Genomic DNA, 25,132 nt, shown 5'->3' on the forward strand with positions numbered 1-25,132 from the left:
CCATCTTGTGATGTATGGGTTAACATTTAAGCTGATGAGTTTTTCAATGATACCCGAGTGGGGTATTGTATCGAAGGCCTTAGCCAGATCGAGGTAGGCTGTATGGACTGCCTTTCCCGCATCAATGGCTTTGGTGACTGTTTCGAAAAAGTCAACCAAGTTTAAAAGGCATGATCTGCCTTTGACAAAGCCAAACTGGGTTGGATCCAAAGTCTGCAAATTCCCTATGTCTTTGTTTATGAGGTCCATTATGATCCTCTCCATGGCTTTGCAGATAAGGCTTGTCAAGCTAATGGGCCGGTAATTTCCAGGGTCTGTGGAGGCACCGCCTTTGTGAAGTGGGACCACAGTTGCAGTGCGCCACTCCTGGAGTGCGTATCCAGAGGTAAGACTTTGATTAAACAGCTGTCCTAGCTGTGGGTTTAATTCCTCATTGAGTTCGTGGAGCACACAGCCAGGGACACCATCAGGTCCCATGGATGCTGTGTTTTTTGCTTTGGAGAGAGCAGTTCTCACTTGGGCGCTGGAGATGTTTGGGGGGCTGCACTCGTTTGGTATAGATATCTGTCCTTTTGGGACGGGAAGTTTGCACTGAACCTGTCAGCCAGTATGTTGGCAATGTCTGTAGGATCAGTAATCTTCACATCATTTTGAACTAGTTCTGAGCATATCTGGGAGTTTCCTCCTAGGTTTCTAACATAGCTAAAGAAGGCCTTATGATTGTCTTTAGAGTCTTTAGCTATTTTTCTCTCGAAATTTGCTTTGGATGATTTTATGAGAGCTCTTAGTTTTTACTTATAGTGATCAAGGGTGTCTTACCTTTTAAGGATTTTGCTCTATCTTGTAGTAGCTTCCTCCTTTTGTTGTAGAGTTTGTTTATGGCTGGGGTCCACCAGACTGGACGCTTGCCTTTGGTACAAAGAGTCTTTGTTTTGCTTGGGATTGCCTTATCCATGCAGTCCTGCAGGTGCTGGTAGAAGGCATTTGTAAGTGATTCAGCGGCTTGCGTATTGTTTTCCATGGCTCGGGGCCTGAAAGGAGACCACACTAGTCTTTAGAAGTGTGAAGTCGGCTTTTGAGAAGTTCTTTACTGTGGTCTTTTTATTTCAGGTGGGGGTGGGATGAGGACCTCCAGCGAGATTAGTTTGTGATCTGATCTCACCAGTGAGGGTATACTTCGGTGTTGAACATTGTGCTCCCATGTTCGTGATGATGAGATCAAGTATGTTATCTCCTCTTGTGGGGATGGTGACTAGTTGTTCCATGGCATTTGAGTTTATGAATTCCAGGAACTTTTGGGCTAGGGTGTTTGGGCTTGAGTAGTGTTCCCAGTCTATATTAGGGTAATTGAAGTCACCTAGTATGATGGTGTTTGGTGATACATTTATCCCCTCTAGTGTTTTCAGGAAGGCCGTGTGAGGTTCCTGAGTTTGTGAGGGTGGCCTGTAACATGCTACAATTTGCAGAGCAGTCTTGCCTATGGTTAATTGCACCTGGATGGTCTCCGATGCATCGTGCGTTGCCACCAGTCTTGAGGTGTGGGTGTCCTTGATGAATATGGATACCCCCCCTCCTTTCTTGGTATTGTCCGGATTTTGGGGCCGGAACGCATGATATGAGGTAAAACCTGATAGCGCTGGGGTGCTCTCAGGAGCCTTTGTTTTCCTTAAGACCTACAACCATATTTTCCTAACAGAGATGAGATTTTGTTTTACAATGGTATCATCATGAAAGATCCAAAAGTTATTGTTCCAAACTCCTTACAACAAGAGTATATTACCATCTTGCATCATGGCTACCAAGGAACTGTTTCTACCAAAAGAAGGGTGCGCTTACTAGTATTTTGGCTTTGTATGTCACAGGATATTGAGAGAGTACTTTCATCTTGCTCTGTATGTAATAGTGCTAAGCCACATCAACAGAAAGAACTTCAGCTAAACAAGATTCCTGAGCTACCTTGGTTGACAGTAGCTACAGACATTTTTGAATGGAATGGATAACATTACTTGGTGTTAGTAGAATCTTATTCAAATTGGTTCGAGATTGTATGCTTCTGCATAGGCCTCTGTGTTTTCAGGGATAGGGGGAACTTTAAGGGTATCAGTTAATAAGAGGTCATTTTCTGTGGAAAATTTCTTTAGGAATTTAGGGTTTGATGGGGTACTACCATTACATTTATTTCAAAGGAGAGTGATTTATGATCTGATCTTACCAATGTAAACATCACGCTGGGAGGAGTGCAATGGTCCCCCATGTTTGTGAGTACTATGTCAAGGATATTTGAGCTCCTAGTGGGAGTACAGATCAGCTTTTCCAGAGCATGTGCACTGACAAAGTACATGAATTTCTGAGCATGCATGTCAGTGGTCATATATGTTTCCCAGCTTATGGCGGGATAGTTAAAATCACCCATGAGTACTGTGTTGGGCTGAATGGTACGTGATTCTATAACTTCAGGTATGCGGAGTGGATTTCATTGTTCATGGTTGGGGACCTGTAGCTAGCGATGATATGGTGGGGAGTTTGCCTATTGTCAGCTGGATATGGAGTAGCTTAAGTGAGTCATCCTGCTTGACCAATCTAGAGGTGTGATTGCATTTTATGTAAATGAAACACTGCCTCCTTTAATTTTTTTTCTTTTCAGAGAGTGGTCTGAATGTGCGATAAACATTATAGCCTTGCACTGCTGGGGTGCTTTCTGCAGCCTTGAACCACTTCTCTGTAACTGTGCAGATATCAGCATTCTCCAGGGCAAGGAGAGCTACCAGGGAGTGCAGTTTCTTGTTAAGACTTCAACCCTTGAGCAGTAGTACCTTCAGCTTTGCATAAGAAGAATTTGTTATGTTGGTAGGTCTGTTGGTTTGGCACTGCCTAGAAAGGCATTATGGGCGTGGCTAATGCCTTGGCCAGTATTCGAAGACCTAGCTGCAACTGGTGCAGATCATCTCAGGCAAAGCAGCATGGTCTGTCAGTCATGCTGTCCCAGACTGACAAATACTGGATCCCCTTGGAATGTCACTAATACCTAAGCCAATTTTTGAAGTCCATCATTTTCTGTTTGTATTGTGGGTATTATTCTTGGTGAGGATAATATGCTGCTCATTGTGAGGCTCATGCCAGCCTGCAACATGTCTCTCTTCATATAGTCCAGGCAGGTATGTCTCAGGTCATTCACACTCACACGGACTGTGACTGAGTCATACTGATAATTGTGGTTGAGTGACCTGAGTGCCTGCGTGATCACGTGTATCTTGGCCCCAGTCAGGCAACTGACAGTAAGCCTCTCTTTATATGACCTGGTGAAGGGGCATCCGTGGGGTTGTGATGGAGTCTTCTATGCACAAGATGCTTGAATGTGTGATGTTTCACCTTAGAGGCTTACTTGTGGACACATTGTGGTATGTGGTATGGTATGTATTTTTATGTGCAGTGGTTGGTGTTAACTTGGTTTTGTTTGCATGTGGTTTCTGACGGCAGTATACAGGAGTCCACTAGGATGGCATATTTTTCCAGCTAGATCTGGGCTTAGTTCAGTCAGGAGTTGTACAGGAGGCCTGAGGTTTTGGTAAGTTGCTTGTGACTACCTCCGCATATGTGGGTTTATGTGCTGAGATCTTATTTAGTGAGAGAAATGATGTGCATGTACTGGACAACTGGTTTGTTATTTGTTTTCCAGTATGTGAGAGCCGTGTCTCAATTTTCATACGGTATTTGTTTCAGGATTAAGTGATTGTCAGTATACATGAGATAAGTGCTACATTGCCTCAGGATGCCCATGTCCAGCGGCTGGCCACAGAGATAGCAGGAACGTGCCTATCCATGGTTTCAGTTGTTTTGTTTTTACTGCGGGTTTAACCAGGGAGAAGAATGGGGAGATTTACTTGAACTGGGATGATAGAACATGAATGACGAATGAGTGCTATGCACAGTGTAAACTGCAGCTATCCAATACGGCGATGCTGCTCTGCATGCAGCTCAGATGCTCCTAAAGAGCAGCAGGGGGACTGCGGAAGGTTGCAGAGACAGCTATTGTAACTTGATAGCATTTGCATCTATACAGGGGACTGCTAACTGCTGCTGCATGGAGAACAGCCTAGCACAAACACTGGGCTTATACAGAATCAGAAAAACAAGTTTTACAACATTAAGGCCTACAGACCAATCAGGAAAACACACAATAAAATTTCAGCCAGCAGTCCCTAACTCAGTTAGGTTTGCTACAGCACATTTCTGCAACAGTGCTGTCAGAAAACTCTCTTAATGTAAAAATGCTGGTTTTAGAGCTCAAATGCAGGGAAACCTGTGCAGTAAAGCTAGCAGACACAATGCAGTTAAGTACTACAGCAGCAGTGCAAACATTTCAGTTTTGGAACTCTACTAAGGCGTGAAAAATGTAACAATTATTACAGAATTCTTAGGAAATACAGTAAAAATAATTAGCAGAGGTGCAAAATGATACATATTTTCATTCTTTTAGCAGTGGGTGTAGCTGCAGCGGATTCAGTGTAAAGCTCAGGCAAAGTAGCCAAACCAGAGCAGCTCTGAATTTTGGTAAGAAAGGATTAGTTCTGAAGATTGTAATATTATTAAGTAACTTAGTATGACAGTGTAAAATTCTACAAAGAGTGTTTTTATAGGACTCGTTTGATGCAGTTTCTATGTAACTAATGAGGTAAAGGGGAGAGTATTGCATTATTTTTCCTATACGAAAATACAAACTTATTTTAGATATTAATTTTTATTTGACCTCACTACCCAGTACTGAAATTGTACAGTATATATGATATTGAGTTAATATTCTTCACACTATGGATAAGGAATGTTGTAATGTGTTTTACACTCAGATGTTAGGTTTATTTATTTTACATACTTTCTCATATAATTTGATATAATCCTTCCCATCTTAATTTCTATTTGCTTTGTATATAAGCCTTTGGAGTACCTCGTACCTTTGAAATAGGTGTATAAATGTTAGTTGTTCATCTGTTAGCCCTATATCATTTGTCAAACATATTACAAAATGAAAAAAAAAATCAAAGCTAGAGCAGTTTTTTTATATGTTCAAAGATTTGCTAATGTGATGTTTGCATGCTTGGCAGGGGTCCTTTCAACACTGGGAAATGGATATGTGCTTTTAATGGCATTCAGACAAAAGAAGAAGCTGAAGCCTCCTGAAATTATGACATCTAATCTGGCGCTCTTTGATTTTGGGATTTCAGGTAAGTACATTTATACATATTCGTTCATTTATCTATCTGGTAACTGTTTTAAGTTTACTAGCCTTTTCAGACATGACCAAGGAGAAATACAGAGCATTCTTTAACATTATCTATAGACCAAAAGTTGGAATGGGGCTTATAATTATCAACAAACACATCTGATATGTAAAAAAGGTGAAGATTTAGTATAGATAAAGTACAGGTGCAAAGCAAAACAAATGAAATGTATTAAATGTAATCATCAACAGGATCAGGTATGGTTAATATTACTACAGGTGCTCTGAAGTTTATCAAGCTGGTGTTTTAGAATCTTAACAAGGTATGGCTTCCCTTTGTGTATCAGTCTTTGATAGCACTTATCTTTGAGATATAACAATAATACTTCTGGAAAGTAACTTTTAACAATGCTTTTAAAACTGAAATGTGCAATATACAGCCATTTAAAATTTTCAGCAATCAATTTTACATAAAAGTCAAAAAAACGATTACCACGAATGTTTGCAAATCAGACACAAACAGCAAGTTTCATCATTCTTTAAGAGTACTAACGATGTCACATAATCCAGAATTTCGTTTCTTAAGGAAATGATTAACATATCTAGAAATACATGAATACTTGTTAAGCAGACAATTGCAAATCCTCAACCCCAAATCAGTGCTTTCTATTCCTACAGTGTATGCTGTGCCTTTTCTTCCTCTTGACCTGTTATCAGAACTTATACTATGTACATAGTGTAAATAGATATGTTGTACGACCTATAGCCTGTGGTATTTGACATCAATGTATAACATATATATATATATATATATATATATATATATATATATATATATATATATATATATATACGGTCATGTTGTAAGATAGTTTTTATTTGTGACATTTATTAATGTTAAAATAAAAATAAAAATTATTGAAAAAAAAAAAGAACTTATACACAGAATGTCCTAAGTACGCATATTTTAAACAGTTTTTATTGCAATATTTTGTTGAAAAAGAAGAAAACCATAAAAAACATACATTGTGTCTTGTAGCTATATAGCAATATTACTAGAAAAAAATTACAAGCACCACATCTCTTAGTGCCTGTTAGTATATGGTTCATATCATGCCCTTCATGTTTAGGGTAACATAACTGTCTTTTTAATGATTTTTTATTCCTGCAAACAAAAGAAGGCTTAGTTCCAAGAATTCCAGCTGTATTTTCATCAGTTTGCGAAACATGCCAATGTTTACTAACTATATTCTTAAAAACATTGACTTCACTGCTGTATGTTAAATTAAAACAAAATTTTCTATCTCTAAATCTATGGTTTGAAACATTTCTTCTCTGGGGAGAGGAAAAATAAGGTTTGCCAAGATTCTTCCTCTCCTTCCTAATTGCTTCATTCGTTTTACGAAAATCAGTACTATCATAACCCCTATATTCAAAATCTTTGGTGAGTTTTACTAAGCTCTCTTCAAAATCTGTATCATCAGCTGTTAGCCTTGTGGCACGTAACATTTGTCCTTTCATACCATTAGGGAATATATGTCCCGGATGCATACTATCTCTATGCAGGTAAGAAGGTACATAACATTCTTTCCTATAAACATTTGTGGAAATACTGTCATCTTCTCAGGTAAGAAGGTACATAACATTCTTTCCTATAAACATTTGTAGAAATACTGCCATCTTCTTTATCCCTCTTAATTTATACATCCAAAAAATGTGAAAATTCAGAGTTTTCAAAAGTAAACTTCAGGAAACTGACTCTTTTTTTACATAGTCAAAGAACTGTAAAAGGTCTGCCTCAGTTCCTTTCCATAAAAGGAAAAGATTGTCTACAAAATGATGAAAGAATGCTATATTCTTCCCTATTAGGCATTTAATATATTGATATTCCCATTCTGCCATTACAAGGCTGACGTAGCTATTGGCACAAGGAGTGCCCATAGCTACGCCAGCCAATTGCAAATAATAATGGTGCTCAAAAATAAACACACTGTATTCTAGAGACATTTCCAGTAAAAAAACATATAAGGTCAAGGTGCTGTACACTGTAGTCACTATTTCTTAAAACAAATGCTTTCATCATTTCTATCTGCTCTGAATTCGGAATCATGGTGAATAGAGATACAACATCCACGGTAACAAAAAAATCAAAATCATAAAACTCTGTAGAATTCAAATACAAATAAAGCTGTTCAAGAAATTGTTTGCTATCTTTTAATACTAAGTCGTATTTGTCCAATATAGTATAGTATCATATAATATGCCTACCTATGGTAACATGCTGAGCTGCTTGCAAAATGGCAGTAAATACAGTGTACCTTGACCTTATATGTTTTTACTTGAAATGACACTAGAACACAATGTGTTTATTTTTCAGCACCATTATTATTTGCAATTGGCTGGCATAGCTATGGGCACTCCTTGTGCCAATAGCTACGCCAACCTTGTAATGGCAGAATGGGAATCTTAATATATTAAATGCCTAATAGGGAAGAATATAGTATTCTTTCATCGTTTTGTAGACGATCTTTTCCTTTTATGGAAAGGAACTGAGGCAGAACTTTTACAGTTCTTTGATTATGTGAACACAAGAGGCAGTTTCCTGAAGTTTACTTTTGAATACTCTTCTGAGTTTTCACATTATTTGGATGTACAAATTAAGAGGGATAAAGAAGATGGCAGTATTTCTACAAATGTTTATAGGAAAGAATGTTATGTGCCTTCTTACCTGCATAGAGAAAGTATGCATCTGGGACATATATTCCCTAATGTTATGAAGGGACAAATGTTACGTGGCTCAAGGATAACAGCTGATGCTATAGATTTTGAAGAGAGCTTGGTAAAACTCACCAAAGATTTTGAATATAGGGGTTATGATAGTACTGAGGTTCGTAAAACGAATGAAGCAGTTAGGAAGGAGAGGAAGAATCTTGGCAAACCTTATTTTTCCTCACCCCAGAGAAGAAATGCTTCAAACCATAGATCTAGAGATATAAAATTTTGTTTTAATTTAACATACAGCAGTGAAGTCAATGTTTTTAAGAATATAGTTAGTAAACATTGGCATGTTTTGCAAACTGATGAAAACACAGCTGGAATTCTTGGAACTAAGCCTTCTTTTGTTTACAGGAATAAAAAATCATTAAGAAGGCAGTTATGCTACCCTAAACATGAAGGGCATGATATGAACCATATACTAACAGGCACTAAGAGATGTGGTGCTTGTAATTTTTTTCTAGTATAAATGAAGATCCGAGATTTATACGTCCTGACTTTGGGCATAAGTTCATGTTTAATGTTAAAGCAGATTGTAACACCAAAAATTTAGTATATTTAGCTAAGTGTATGACATGTAGAAAATTTTATGTTGGCAAGACCAACAGACATCTCCGTGAATGGATAGGAGACCATTTATATTGTATTAGTAAAAGATTAGAGTACAGTGCACTTGCTAAACATGTAGCACGGGAAGGGGATCAGCATAAATTTGCCTTTCAGGTATTGGAGGTCACCAGGACTGATATGAGACTAGGTGATATTATTAACAATACTGAACACAATTAAACTAGATGGATTCTTAGACTCAGAGCGCATAAAGGCTCCGGTCTAAATGATGTAGTCCCCCTGAAACCAGAATTAAAGAACAGGGGTTTGAGAAAGTAATTTACATAACATTTACACTACATTAGTAAATATAATATATAAATATATCTAGATTTTCAGGTCATTCAGCGTATAGTTGGATTTTTTAACAGTTTTTAAGTATCTTGTTCATACATATGTTTTTTTTTAAGGATATTTTTTACTGTGGTTGTTTTTTTAAATAGCTCTCTTCCTGAGCACATTTACTTTTTTACATATCACATGAATAATTATTGTTAATTGATGGAGTATTTAAACCTGTGCCCCCGGATTTACTAATCTTCCATGCAGGACTAATCTAAGACCTGCACGGAAGCGGCAGTTTAGGAGGAGGACGGCAGCACGCCATGCATATTAATGAAGGTGTGCTGCCTGACCTCCTAATCCTACATGGAGCGTGGCCGAGTGCAGGGGGCATGTCTGAGAGCAGATCTCTCAGAATAAACACGCCCCTGCAAAACAGAACAGCAGAAAGTGTAAATAAATGAGCAAGACCACTCATAGGTGTCTGCATATCCCCACCAACAGTCCCCCATGTGTACAACAGCAACAGGACATAAAAATAAAAAGAAGAAACCCTTTTATTTTTTTTTTAAAACCCCGAATACAGCTAACCGTAGGTGTGCGGGTTTGCTCATTGCTTAGCTACGGTTAAAGCAGCATAAAAGGCTGAAGAGGATAACAAGGAATATATATGCAGATAAAGCAGCAGAGCAATAGTGTAGTGGTTAGAGCATCCACCTAACTAACAGCCATTCCTGGTTCGAGTCCCACTGCAGTACATACTATTTTCCATGTGAAATCTGTATATGAACATATTTTTATGTCTTTTTGCTGTATAACCTACTAAATAACATTTAAATGTGAACTGGAGTACTGCATTAAATGCAAATGTGAAGTGTCAGTGTCATAAAGAATAAGGCACTAGTAAGCAGGTTTAAGCACAAATAAACAGTAATAAGCATGTATAAGCACTAGTAAGCGTGTTTAAGTGCGTTTGCGTGGGGGCAAGCTTTGCCTACAAAGATTTAAGCAAAGTAGAAGCTAACTGAGTGTAAGAAACTGTAACTGGAGGTTAAGAGTGGTTACCGTCACATAAAAACCAGTGCAAACCTGCTTACAACTGCTTAAAAGTGCCTTAATCACACTGTATCCAACGGCCCTTGTTCTGCCCAGCAACAAAATAAACTGTCGCTGCAAAGCTCGAACCCAGGAACCTGCACTCCATACACAAAGTGATTTATCACTAAACCATGGCAGATATACCTAACCTGATGTTTTCACAAACATAGCATCCAGCACAATCAGTCAATAGTACAGAAAATGTATTAATATCATACCACACAACCTGTTAATGCAAGAAGTCTGGACAAAGTATGCCACAATATGGGTACAAATAGGGATATATGTCAATTAATGCTCTAATACACTTAAAATGTTGCTAGTTACACAGTTATATGTATTAGAACACATAGGTAGAAGGAGATGAAGTCTGAAACACAAAAGTGTCGGCACTAGTTACTGACTTCAATGCTGCGATCATCCATGTCAATTGCCAAGAGAATGAGGTACAGGCCAAAATATGAGCCGAACATGCATGGACATATGGACAGATATATATCTTTAAATGTAAACAGATAGACAGATATATATATATATATATATATATATATATATATATATATATAAATGTATGACTCACAAATAATCATATATCAGTTGTATATAGATACATAAATATGTTCATCTGTATGTATATATATATATATATATATATATATATATATATATATATACATATGTATTTATATAGATACATATATACAGATATAGCTATATGAGATATATAGGTACATACACATATACACAGACAAAAGGTATTAGTAGCCATACATATGTAGAAGTAGTGTGGAAGTACTGGGTGCAAAGTATATCCCTCAGCCACAAGCCCTTTAACTGCCACCTGTGAAATGTGTAGTGAGGCAACCATTCCCACAAATGAGAATACTGGCATTAAACATATACCCACCCATAATTCAAAGGACATGACACAACACACAGGTATGCATACACAGATAACCTTTATTTGTGTACTATACAATAATGTATGCCAGTACTGACACCACATAAAGTTTGAAATATGTAATCGGTGATGAATGCAAGGCTTACACAAAACAATAGATGCAAGCAATGTGGATATATACCGTACTATGCTGTCCAGGCCAAGGCCTTCAATTAGTACAGCAGTAGACACAGGATTTGCCTTAAAGATACATAACAATCAACAATTACAGATGTAGTTCAGCAGCCTCCAATTACACCCTGTAGTCAAGCCCTAGGGGGAAAAGTAGCACTTGTGTTAATGTCACAGTATCTTGTACATAACATTGCTTAACCTAACATCTCACTATCACACTGAATGACCCTTGTTTTAACAGTTATACCCCTGAAAAGGTGTCACAGCCTAGGTTAATGGCATTGAACCCCCCCTATAAAAGCCTGTACAAGGGCAAGCAACACTGTGTACCACACACTTACATCTGGAATGTACAAGGACACATATGTGTTCTCCAGCTGGTGCCCCATATATATGGACTTGGCCCAACAGTTGGTGTGGGAGCCCATGACATGACTGGGATGATAGCAGTAATGCTAGCGGTAAATAATGATAAGCCATTACCTAACAATCCCTTTCTGTATCACAGCAGAACAAAGACTGGCATATATGTGGAGGAAAGAGGCAGGAACATATGGCCATATTTGCATTATTGCTGTTACACACCCTGGAAATTGCTGGTGTTACAAGATTTGTTGCAGCATACCCTTATGGAGGAATACGACATTGAAATACAAATGGATGTAGCCATGTACTGATAGCACTCAACAGACAGAATGCCACTGATATATCTGGGACAATACCTGTGTGGTGCACAGACAAAAACTAACAGCCGATCCTCCTGGTATCATATGGATAGGCCCAAAGTTGAGAGCTATGCAGACAGACAACATTCCATGCAAAAGTACCATGTACACAGAAACCCCGTAAGACCAGCAAGATACAATGCACACAACAACACTACTCACGTTGTCTGTAGGTCTGGAAATTTACCTAAATGTGTATTTGGCCCGTGTCTGCAGGTTCTGCTGTAAGAGGTATTGCTACCTGCTGTCTGTAACACTGATGTCCACAAACAGGAAGGATGTCATCCATACTGGAAAGGTGAAGAGACAATGCCCACAGAGGTCAGCAATATATAGTACAGGGTTGCCATGACAGTGGTTATCTGAAGTACTACACAGCAGGCTGCATGCAATTAGCAACTGGTGGACACTGACTACTGCAGAGGCCATCACCTGATCATGTGCAATACCTACAAAAGCATGCTGCAATCTATTCAAACCAACTCAATCACTGTACTGGAGAGACTGAAAGAGAGAGAGAGCGAGAGAGAGAGAAAAAAATATATAACAACTTTAGTAAAGGTAACAAAGCTCAGGGATTTGTTACAGAGGAAAAAAATTAAAAATATGTGAAACAGATATGTCTTTAATTGCATGTAGTATATGGCATAGAATAATAGGATGTATAATGTGAAATGATTTATATGTGCCATCAGTGCTTGTTCCTGTAATGATGTTCTGCTCAAAAACTGCTCTGGACAATAGTGTCAGTCCCTGTGGGCAGTGGGACATACCTGTCAACTGTGCAGATCAGCAGTGAATGGCAAAAATGTGACCCATGATATCTGTGTTCTGTACATTACTGTGGCCAACGGCTGGTGGTGGTATTAATACTGACATGATAGACACATGGGTGCGAGACCACACCACCTGCAGAACAGTCATGTTAAAGTGTAGCATAGCATGCCCAACTGCCATAGCAGTATAATATGCTTATCTAAAATATGTCACCATATATACCCCCCTAATGTTAGCATGTGTTCACATGTGACACCTGTCTGTGTTGCAGCAAGGCAGAACAGTTCAGCTGTGAAGTACAGAGAGTTACAAGAGTGTGGACCAGATGTTTGTATGCACCCCACATACAGATACATATATGTGTGATACATATTTACAGCTGTGTATGTCTACAGAACCTCGGACAGTTTTATATGTGTATATATATATATATATATATATATATGTATATAAACAACACATAATGATATCTACACATATACAGATATATATACAGATATATATATATATATATATATATATATATATATGGGTGTAGGTTAGAAGATCGACAGCTGGGATTACCGACAACGCATGAGCGGGCGCCAGATGATCGACACTCGGAAGACCGACGCTACGGATGAAAACTCCGACGCCAGGGATAGTGAGTTGGAAAGAAGGCTGTGTGAGTATGTGGTGGTGACGGACGTTAGGGTGCGACTAAGGTAAGTGTGGATAGTGACAGTCTGTGGGGATAGGGGTGGGGTAAGTGAGTTAGGGTTAGGGGCGGTTGGGTAAGTGTCGGTAGTGGTATGTTTTGGGTTAGGGGCGGTTAAGTGAGTTAGGGTTAGCGCGGGTTATGTAAGTGTGCGGTAGTCTTATTTTTGGGTTAGGGGTTAAGTGAGTTAGGGTTAGGCGGTTATGTAAGTGTCTGGTAGTGGTATTTTTGGGTTAGGGGTGGGTTAAGTGAGTTAGGGTTAGGCGGGTTAGCTGAGTGTGCGATAGTGACGGACCTTAGGGTAAGGGTTTGGGTTAGGGTTGGACGTAGTTGTGTGTGAGGTTTAGTGTGGGTTTGTGAGGATTTTGGTGTGCTTGTGTTCTGTGTGTGGTTTTTGGATAAGTGGATGTGTTTTGTTAGTTGATTGTTGTTATTGTGGTGTGTGCAGTGTGTGGGGTTTCGTGTTTGTGGACCGTCGGTTACTTGTTTGTCGGGCATGGGAGTTGTTGTGTTTCTGGTTTGTCGATAATGTGGTGTCGATGTTTTTGTTGTCGGTGAGAGTGGCTGTCGAGCTTATGACCTAGAACCATATATATATATATATATATATATATATATATATATATATATATATATATATATATATATATATATATATATATATATATATATATATGTGTGTGTGTGTGTATGTGTACACACACACACACACACACACACACATATATATATATATATATATATATATATATATATGTATATATATATATATACAAACAGACACATACACATATACATAATACTGACATGTATAGGTACACACACACACACATACACACACACACACACACACACACACACACACACACACACACACACACACACACACATATATATATATATATATATTTATATATATGTCAATACATGTCCCCTGCCATGACATGTGTGAGAGAACACCAGACATCCATACACAATATATCTACACACCAGTACATGGCTGCAAACTGGAGTGTGGTGTGTAACCCATGTTAGGAACACATCGCAATTGTTTGAGAAGGTGGGATATATATGTTGATGAAGGGTATTAGGCACATATTGGTATGTAGGTTTGGTTGGGTGACAAACAAGACAGCATACAGGGCTGGTATATGACACATGTGGTGGTTAAACACTGTGGATGGGTAGTTCCATTTGGAATGTGGAGGCCATTGAGTCCCCATATGGGAACAAAGGGAACATGGTGCCCACCCATGGACAGTCACAACAGCATCTACGTGGTCATAAAGGTGCCTTGGCTGTGGGCTGAGCAGGAGGAACATGCATGTCTAACCTTGTGTATGTGTACTGCATGCCTCCAGGTGATGTATCACATACCCCATGTCTCTGTGGAGCTCCCTATGCACAAGACCCTGGACCTAACTGGGTGACAGAGATATGTCTGTGTGTGCTCCATGGGGGTGGTGAGGGACACCATCCCCTGAGGTAGTTCCACATGAAGGTAGTGCTGGAACAGTAGATAATAAGGTTCATGGTGGGTCACGGATGTAATGTGGACTGGTAACATGTGCACAATATGTTGGAGTGGTGTTCCTGCTGGCAAATAACCCCTACACATACTGCTGTGTAACTGTCATGGAACATATGTGGGTTGTAATCGTCCACACAATCCCAGAACATGTCCAACAGCATGCATAGATATCCCCAATAATACAGAATGGCAGATGTGTAGCAATCACATTGCAAACATACCACATGCATATGTGGAAACATAGTGGCAGTGACAATGGCATGCAGGTGAAATACTCTGTAACAGCCCAGCAACTCTAGTGTCCCCACAGGGAGCATGTCTATAAACACATAGCAGAAAGTGTTGTACAATACCAATATATGTCCCAATGGTAGAAAAACCGGAGACATACCACTAGCGTTGTGTGAACATTAAGATGGAGCTGATATGGTGGCGGGAGACTGATATGTGTATTGTATTATGGTAAACGTGCCATATGAGTTGCTCAGACATATTTCCATCTTTATGTCTTTCAGGGAGTATGGCGCACCGAAGGAATCCCACTTACAGTGCCGCTGTGGATGACATTATACTCACCAGCATCATCCAGCACTACCAGCTGCTGTTCTCAAGGACAAGCCAGGACTAGCATGAGCAGACCGCATTGTGGAACGATGTGGTCCACAGGGTGAATGAGGTGGGGATGCACAGCCGTACGTATGAGCAGGTCTGCCATCATTGTAGTGACCTGCTCCACCATGTATGTCACCATGCTGCTGCCGTGTCGGGTGACCACCTTGCAACAGGGGGGCCATAACATCCATCTCCCCCTCACCAGAGTGGAGGAGCTGCTCATGAGCCTGGTGGCACCTGCCCGCCCACAAGAGCTACAGACATATACAGTCATGGAGGTGGGTGCTACCCACACACCAGACATGGAGCATGCAGGTAAGGTTCCAGGGCATATCAGTAGACCACTGTTGTGCATGCATCTGTACAGGTAGATCATGCATATGTGAGATATGGAGTCTGTTGCTGTGTAGTACTGATAAGCAGTTATGCATAATCTGTAGTACTGTGGACTTCAGCTGTTGTTTTACTGTAATATTGCACCTGCCCTGTAACAATGCCACAGCTGTGGCCACTGACATCAACTCTATTACATCTCAATGTAGATACCTCTGGGATACCAGGAAGGCAGCGGCTGGATGCCGGTGAGTATGGTTTAAAGTTATGCTTGGCAATTCACTGTGCATGTCACAGCTAAGGTGTAGGCCATGTACACATCTAACACACCTACCCATAATGCATGCTGTACATATTCAGTGACAGAGCACACACCTCACTAATGGGATTACCAGCCTCAAACACATGCAATACACAGACAATCTCAGTCAACTGTGACTGCACTCCATTGCACATTGCCCAGGCACAGCTGACATCTGCCTAACATACACAGCTATGTCATACACAGAGGAGTTGAACATGCTACACATAAAGAAATCCCAGTCCCTCTGCAAACACACGTTCCAGGGTCCTAAACCTCATCAACACATTACACAGAACATACTGGAGGGATAGGGCCCTGTCCTGGGGGATTCCCACACTCTGGAACAGACTACCCATTCATGTCAGGCAATGCTACTCATTGGCCCTCTTTACAAAAACACTTGACAACTGGATGGGAAATGGGGAATTCACCCTGGGTAGTACATCTGTGCCACAGCCTGACAGGGGCACAGGGGAATAACATTATTGGGTGGTGCATGGCTGGGAACCCCTGTGGCTAGGCTTATGTAGGCCCCAGGACCAATAGACCAGTACTCACCTATGAACCTATGTGTACCACAGGCAACATCAGCCAGGGCTCAATACAGATATGACCTGCATAATGGTGGGACATTGCCAAATCCATGTGTTGCAATGTGATCTGATGTACCAGAACCATGTTGGGGAAGTCCAGGAAGTTGCAGTTTTGATGCATGTGCTGCACAATCCACACCTCACCCCAACCCAGGGATGACATCCCCATCTGTACAATGCTGGTGCCACTGTACACCTGCATGTTTGCCCTGCATTGGCAGGCAATATGCCAGTACACATGGTGTTCCTAGTTTGGGATACTGCAATATGACACACATGTGTAGGCCACAGACGTTGAGCATTTGCAGTGTAGCAGGAGATGGTGAGGGTGTGTCATCCTGAAACACAACAGTGCACTGGAGGGGAGAGACAAACCCATTGAGAATGGCTCTATCTGCACACAGTCAAGGTCAGGAAGTGTGGCAGACATAACTTTGACTCCATGGCACTAGTGATGGTACTGTATTACCTCCAAGGGCTGTGCACATGTTTAGCATGCAAACATGCAGGTTTGGGAAACATTTGCAGGCCTGACTGACCAACTACTGGCTCATGATGATGACCTATGCTACTATACCCCTGCCAGGTATAGTGACCACAGTAGTGCACATAGCAGTTACTGCTGCACACCATCATGATATGTGTGTGCACACATATGCACCCACAAAAGGTATGCATTCCAATCAGCATCTGCACAACTAACACATATGGCCTGTAATGCAATTGACTGCCTAGGTCATATGTCACATATCAGGTATGTGTAGTGTTGCCATATGCAGTAGTGTTGTGCCATGGCATGTCATGGAAGAGAGTGACATGTCAATGATGGTCTCTACACTCACCATAGGTACAGTACATTGTGTCTGTGGTAGGTCTAATGGTATTCTATCACTCATACATGCACCACTGATGATGACATCTGTGAATACACATCAGGCATTCACTAAACACATGTCCACATATAATCCAGAAACACACAGAGGCTGTGAGCAGCAGAGGAAACATAACTGACACACAGATACACATCCTGCAATGGTGTGTACACCTGTGAGGTATGGTGCACAGTACATGCCAGGGTGCAGAACAGATGCACAGCAATGCTGTGGACATGGGTGTAGTGTGTTCCAGGGGGAGGGCCATCCCCTACTAACAGAAGCAATGCATCACAGCCATGTATAATGTTGGTAACGGGGATTGACTACAGTTGCACTGCATGCTGTTGAGCACCACATGTCCTGCATGTTGACGTGTGTAATTACAGGTTTGTGTGTGATACTGTATTGCACCATCACCTGCTATTGTGTGTGTTATGGGAATGCTGGAGCTGTCTGTAGGTGCTGTCTGGTGGAGTGTATGGGTTGTCATGTATGTCGACTGCATGTGTGTATGTCTGTGTGTGTGGCCATGTCTGCACACACACACACACACACACACACACACACACACACACACACACACGCGTGTGTGTGTGTGTGTGTGTGTGTGTGTATGTATGTATGTATGTATGTACTGTTTAGCGGTGATGTACAGGTCTTACAGTCTATTCCCTGTTTTCCCCTCACAGGTGGCGAGGTGGGGCTGGGTCCCTCCCGCAGGGAATCTGATGTCACAGATACAGACAGTGACCGTGATGATAGGTGTGTTGAGGCACAGGCAGGGTCATCAGGGGCTGCCGCTGGGCTACCAATTGACATCTCACAAGTATCCACCCCATCCACGCACACAGTCACACTGCCTCTACATACCTCATCCCCATTGGCCTTAGCTGAGGGACAGTCTATGGTTGGCACTGGCCAGGACAGTGTGGTATCTATGGCATGTGTGCCAGGACACAGCAGCTATAGCCAGATGTCCGTTGGGGTACCACATAGGCAGATGTTCAGGGGTGCTCGTCGGAGCACTGCTGGTCATCATGCCCCTGGCAGACGTGCTACATCTATATCAACCACATGCATGTTCCAGGCTGTCATGGAGGTACAGGCATGAATGGAACGGTACACCAGACAGGGTCTAAGGGTGCAGAGGGATATCACACCTCTGTAACTGACAGCATCCATGACCTACTGGTGCCATTCATGATTACACTGAGTTCATGGATAGACGGTGGGGTGAGACATTGGATCTCATCAACAATGTCATGTCCATGCATCAGGGCAGAGCGGGACGGTTGCGATGGCCACATGGAAGTATGCCAGCAACACCAGCAGCTGGAGGTCGCTGTGGACATCCCACCATTCACAGCCACTCCTGTAGTGGCACTACCAGCCCCAGCACTGTGGGGGGGTGTGCTGTCCACAGACTGTCATAGCAGACCACGTGCACATGGCCCTGGCCAGTCCCAGGAGGGACCTGGATCCAGTGGACATCTGTCAACCTCAGGGCAGTACCTGATCTGGCTTTGTACCTGATACTGCCTGTAGCACCCCTGCAAGGCACAGGTCCCGTGTCTGTGGCCAGAGATGGTGAACTGCAAACCCTGCCAGGTACAGTCTGCAGCTGTCTCACAAATCCCCATATAGGGCAGCCACATGGTGGAACTGTGTGCATGCAGACACACACACATAAACAACAAACCTAGGGCAACCACATACCTGCACACACATCACCATTGGCCCATAACAGTACTCAGCCCCCCCACACACACACACACATGTTGTCAATTGTATGGCTCAGCCTAGGCCTCTGGCAAACCAACAACACACCCTGTGCATATGATGATACCTGTGCCACATCCTGTCATCTGTAACATCAATGCCGGGACAGGCTAACATGCTGCTGATGCAAAGGATGACTGTACAACAGTGTAGCAATGGAATGCTGTGTAGCATGTTGTCAACAGTAAAGTGAAATGCTAATATCTTGGAAGGTGTAGCTGTGCAGCCATGATGCATTATAGTTGTAATTAACAATGTTGTATTGTTTTCAACATTATCTATTCTGATTTTCTTGTGTTTGTCTATGTGCCACATGGCTGATGGGTGTAGTGGTGTCAGCAGGCCTTCTAAAGTGGACACCAGTAAGTGTAGTGGGTGGTACACATGACATGGCTAGGTACAACACACAGAGCCTTTGGTTTGGATGCAGTAGAGATACAAGACTGTACACATGGAGGTATATCCCCAATGCAGGTAACACATCTGTTGCCCATGTAATCCCACCAAGACAGGATAGGCACAACCACACATTGCTATATATGCAGTCTGCAATGTGGATGACACTGAATATGCTAACAGCAGGGTGTATGTCCCTTTCCCCACTCTACTGCGATCCTCACCTCAGTAACGTGAGTGTGCCAATGCCGGTGGCATAGTCCTACCTTTAGGAGAGTGTGAGGCGCTCAACTACTGTGAATGGTGTAAATAACAACTAACAACCTGATAACATACACTGTGCAGTATTACAGACAGCTATGTGGGGGGGATAGATGCAACAGTAACTGCAATGATGGTGGATGTGTCCACAACAGCCACACCCAGTGAGTTATAGCAACCCCAGTAGTGCTGCACACCTCTACAGTGTGGGGGAGGGCATTAACACATTTATGACCGGTGAAGGACTGTATGCTCACTGGAACCTGTGGAAAGTTGGCATTTGCCAAGCAGTCCTGGTGGAAACATTCTGTGAATGGAGGTAGATCCCTTAACATCTACACATATTCCTACATGTGGGATGGTGTACAAAAGCCTGCTATGATTTACATAGGCATTGTGCAACTCCTAACCCTCATCTACACCTGTCATGATTGCATCAAGGGAGGTATACCAGGTTCAAGTTGTATTCTCTGCCTTTGACAAGTCCAACATTGGCGGGGTCCCATGTGTTAAGATTACGAGTGACATTGGCCATGGGTTCATTGTTGATATGTTCCATGTCCCTGCAGACCAGGGTCATCAGGCTACTGGGTGGTAGTTCCCAGCTGATATGGTGGATTTGTGGTCGTCCTTGCCAACATTGGTGAATCCATTGTCAGGTGTAGGCCTGTTGGATTGTATGAGAGATCCCAGCTACTTACTGTGCCTGCCCAGGGGGTTCCCCCAAGCATGACACTTCACTTGACTGTACTGCATGATATGTTAGTAATGCCAGCCTGACATCCTACAGGTGGGATGGAGTACTGTTAACATGTACTGCCCTTGTTGTGTAGGGTCCTGGTTATGGGATCTGCTAAGGTTGGTAGTGTATTGCAGGCCAGATGTGTTTGGCTGTGGGGAGGTGGGGGAATACCTATCTGTGCCAGATGTAAGTTGTTTGGGTCTCTCAAACCCATCAACGGTGCATATGGACATATATGTTGTGGTTATGTTCCCAATTTCATCTACAGATGTATGTCCGTATATACCTATATAGATATATATGTGTTTCCCTTTGAAAGGGAGACAATCATTTCTTCAAATGGCACTTTCTGCGAACCGAAAGGACCAATCCATCATTTCTAATTGCACCACAGTTCAAAACTCAGCAAATCTAAAAGAAACTTTGCTGATTCTTGAACTACAATTTGGAATACATATCATAATGCAGGGGGGCAAGCCCCCCTGGGCCCCCCCCACAACCCCCTACTGTGATACACTAACTCCAAGTTCACACTACAGTGGGGAAAGGCACATTTTCCCCATCCCCACTATAGTGCCATCCACACCCAAATTGCCGAATCTGCATTGAGCGAATGCATAGTGACATTTGCTCAATGCACATTCAATGCATTTATTGCAAGATTGTGCAATGTTGAAAACATACTTTTGGCCTTCCAGCTTTTGGAGACATGATTTTCTCCCTTTTAAAGGTGAACCATATATATGCTTACATATATGTAGTTTTAGTGCTGTATATATGTGGACATATGGATGTATACATATATATCTATAGACGTTTGCGTATCTATGTATATATGTATATATTATATATATATATATATATATATATATATATATATATATATATATATATATATATATATATATATATATATATATATATATATATATATATATATATATATATATATATATATATATATGTATATGTTTCTATAGCTATATTTTACATATCCATATCCATTTAAATATATATATATATATATATATATATATATATATATATATATATATATATACACAGACACACACATACATCTACCTGGTGGAATGCATTCCCTGTAGTGTTGAATACCTGGCCTAGATGATATGTATGTGAAAACATCATGATTATGCCTATTTGCCATGGCTTAGTGGTAAATGAGTTTGTGTATGGTGTGCAGGGTCCTGGTTACGAGCCTTGCAGGAGCTGTTTATTTTGTTGCTGGGCAGAACATGACCCATTAGATACAGAGTGAATAAGGCACTTTAAAGCAGTTGTAAGCGTGTTTGCACAGGTTTGCGTGACGGTAAGCACTCCTAACCTCCGCTTATGTTTTCATACACTCAATTAGCTTCTAAATTGCTTAACTTGTGTAGGCAATGCTTAGCTCCATGCAAACCCACGTAAACCTGCTTACAACTGCTTTAAAGTGCCTTAATCACTCTGTATCCAATGGGCCCTGTTCTGCCCAGCAACAAAATAAACAGCTCTTGCAAGGCTCAAACCAAGGACCCTGCACACCCTAGACAAAGTGATGTATCACTAAGCCATACCAGACACACATTAATCAAATGTTTTCAGAAACATATCATCCAGTCCTGTCATGCAACAATACAGAGAATGTATACCAACATCTAGATGTCTGTGTGTGTAACTATATTAAAATCTAAACAGATACAACATATCTATATATATATATATATATATATATGTATATATATATATATATATATATATATATATATATATATATATATATATATATATATATATATATACATATATATATATATATATATTGTTTTTCTAACTCTCTCTCTCTATATATATATATATATATATCACTATATATGTACATATATACATGCATATGCCTAAATCAACACATATATGTGTCTACACCTATATGTCTACATATACACAGCATGTTACATATGTGTACGCAGATATATATCTATGTAGGTATATATGGACATAGTTATATATATGCTAGCAGATACATATATATATCTATATAGGTATATATGGCCATACATCTGTAGATAGCAATGGCAGATTAACAAATACACATATGTCCACATGCACCGTTAATGGGGTTGAGAGGCCCCACACACTATACGTCTTGTACAATTAGGCATCCCCCCACAGCCAAACACGTGCGCCCTGCAATACACTACCAAGTACAGTCTGCCTCCCATAGGACATGTAATATGTGAAAGCCATCAACATCCCCAGGATACAGATACACAGACACAGATATGCAGATACAGATATACACACACACACATATATATATATATATATATATATATATATATATATATATATATATATATATATATATATATATAGGGTCTATATTAGAACATCGAAGTTTCAAAACTTTGAATATTCCAATATTGACCCCTATTTAGTGAACGCTGAAAATAGCGAAGCTACAGAAAACCAAATTTTTTCCTAGGGAAAGAATTCAGTTGTCCGTTTCTGTCACTTCGCTATTTTCAGTGGTGTGGTGGAAAGTTACGGGTCGGGTTCAGGTAAGTGTGCGATTGGGCGCAGGTTAGGTGAGTTAGGGTTAGGGTGCGGGTTAGGTATGTGTGCGATTGTGTGAACTTGAGGATTAGGGTGGGTTAGGTGAGTTAGGGTTAGGGCGCAGGTCAGGTAAGTGTGTGATTGTGTTGACATGAGGGTTAGGGCGGGGTAGGTGAGTTAGGGTTAGGGCACGGGTGAGGTGAGTGTGCGATAGTGATGGACCTTTGGGTTAGGGTTTGGGTTAAAGTAAGTGGATAGTTAGTGGTGTATGTACAGTTTAGTGTAGGGTTAGATGGAAGATTTTAGGTGTATGTGTGTGGATTGCTGTTTGTTTGGTGTGCTTGTCTTGTGTGTATGTGTTTTGGAACAGCAATTCTTTTCACTAGGAAACAATTTGCTGTTCTGCATGTTTTATGTTGCAAGCGTTTGCTTAATAGGGGTCGATATTAGAACATTCGAAGTTTTGAAACTTCGACGTTCTAATATAGACCCATAAATATATATATATATATATATATATATATATATATATATATATATATATATATTTATATATTTATATATATATATATATATATATATATATATATATATACATATATACATGTGACTACAGATATACACACAGATATATGTACAGTAAGATACATATGTAGATGGTGCACACAATATGGAACAGCCATTATGCCTACAGTTAACACCTGAACAACTGGACACTGTATGGGCAACCCATACAAATTTCAATCGTTGCCTGCAACATATACCCATAGAAAGGCCATAGGAAAGACACCACACACAGGTTTGCAGAAATGGGAATCCTTTAATTGTGTACTATAACAGTTCTATATGCCATGTCATATTGCTGTTCAGGTACTGACAACCATATAAACAGAGTAGTGCTACTGTGAAACAGTTACACTAATACAGTAGTCTGGAAAGGTTCACAACTGTTGCTTTCCAGGCTAAGCCCTTCAAATTGTACAATAGTGAAGACAGACTGGGCCACAGGATACCAAACAATCAACAGTATGTACTGAAGGTGTATAGTTCAGCAGCCTCTATCTACACTCTGTACAAACTCAGTAGGAGGTAAAGACATTCTGTGATCAAATGGGTTGTAACTGGTACATAACAAGGCATAACTGACACCATCACGAGCACACTGACAAACAGAACAGTCTGTATGGCAGGAGGCAATAGGCTTGCAGTACCCCAATTCATGTAAGTAATGTCAATATAGGTGAAGTATATGGTACTGTACATACAGATACCTTGTGGCAGCTCACCCCTGATACCCCCACATTTTGTAACAGCCTAGGTCGTTTATGGCGCTCCCTACCTAGACTCAATAATACAGGCCCATATATCACTGTTACATACACTGGCCTCTGGAGTGCATAAGGGCACACATGTATTATGTAGGTGAAGCCCACACATATATGGCCCCAGCCCCACTGTGTATGTGGAGGATACAACAGCAGTGGACTAATGGCAGCAATGGCAGTGTGATATACTCACAGCCCACCACAAAACAACCCCAACAGCATGACATATGTGCAAAGCTTGGTATGTAGATGGAGGACAGAGGCTGGAACACAGGCACATATGTGGAACACTGTTGCCATACACTAAGCAAGGTGCTGGTGTTACAGGATAGTCTGCAACATACCCTTAGTCAGGGAATTGAGGTTAGAAACAGAAATGGATGTAGCCATGTACTGACAGCATGCAACACACACACTGCCAGTGTAATATCTGACACATGACCTGTGTGGTGGACGTACAACACATGATAGGCATACCTCTGTCCAGCAAGAGGATAGGCCCACAATAGTGAGCTATGCAGACAGACTGCATTCCAAGGTACACTAGTATGTACACACACACACACACACAC

At 40.9% G+C, this 25,132-nt stretch overlaps 1 protein-coding gene across 1 annotated transcript in view; it reads left to right on the forward strand.

Moving 5' to 3' along the window:
* OPN5 (opsin 5) overlaps positions 1–25,132 on the forward strand; it is a 1,244,835-nt gene that overhangs the window by 612,248 nt on the left and 607,455 nt on the right. Inside the window, exon 3 of the mRNA XM_044062686.1 lies at positions 5,100–5,219. Coding sequence (XP_043918621.1) covers positions 5,100–5,219 — 120 coding nt within the window. The remainder of the gene's footprint in view (positions 1–5,099; positions 5,220–25,132) is intronic.

Source organism: Protopterus annectens, chromosome 2.part1 (genome assembly GCF_019279795.1).
Source record: "Protopterus annectens isolate FY-2018-M chromosome 2.part1, PAN1.0, whole genome shotgun sequence".
NCBI lineage: Eukaryota > Metazoa > Chordata > Ceratodontiformes > Protopteridae > Protopterus > Protopterus annectens.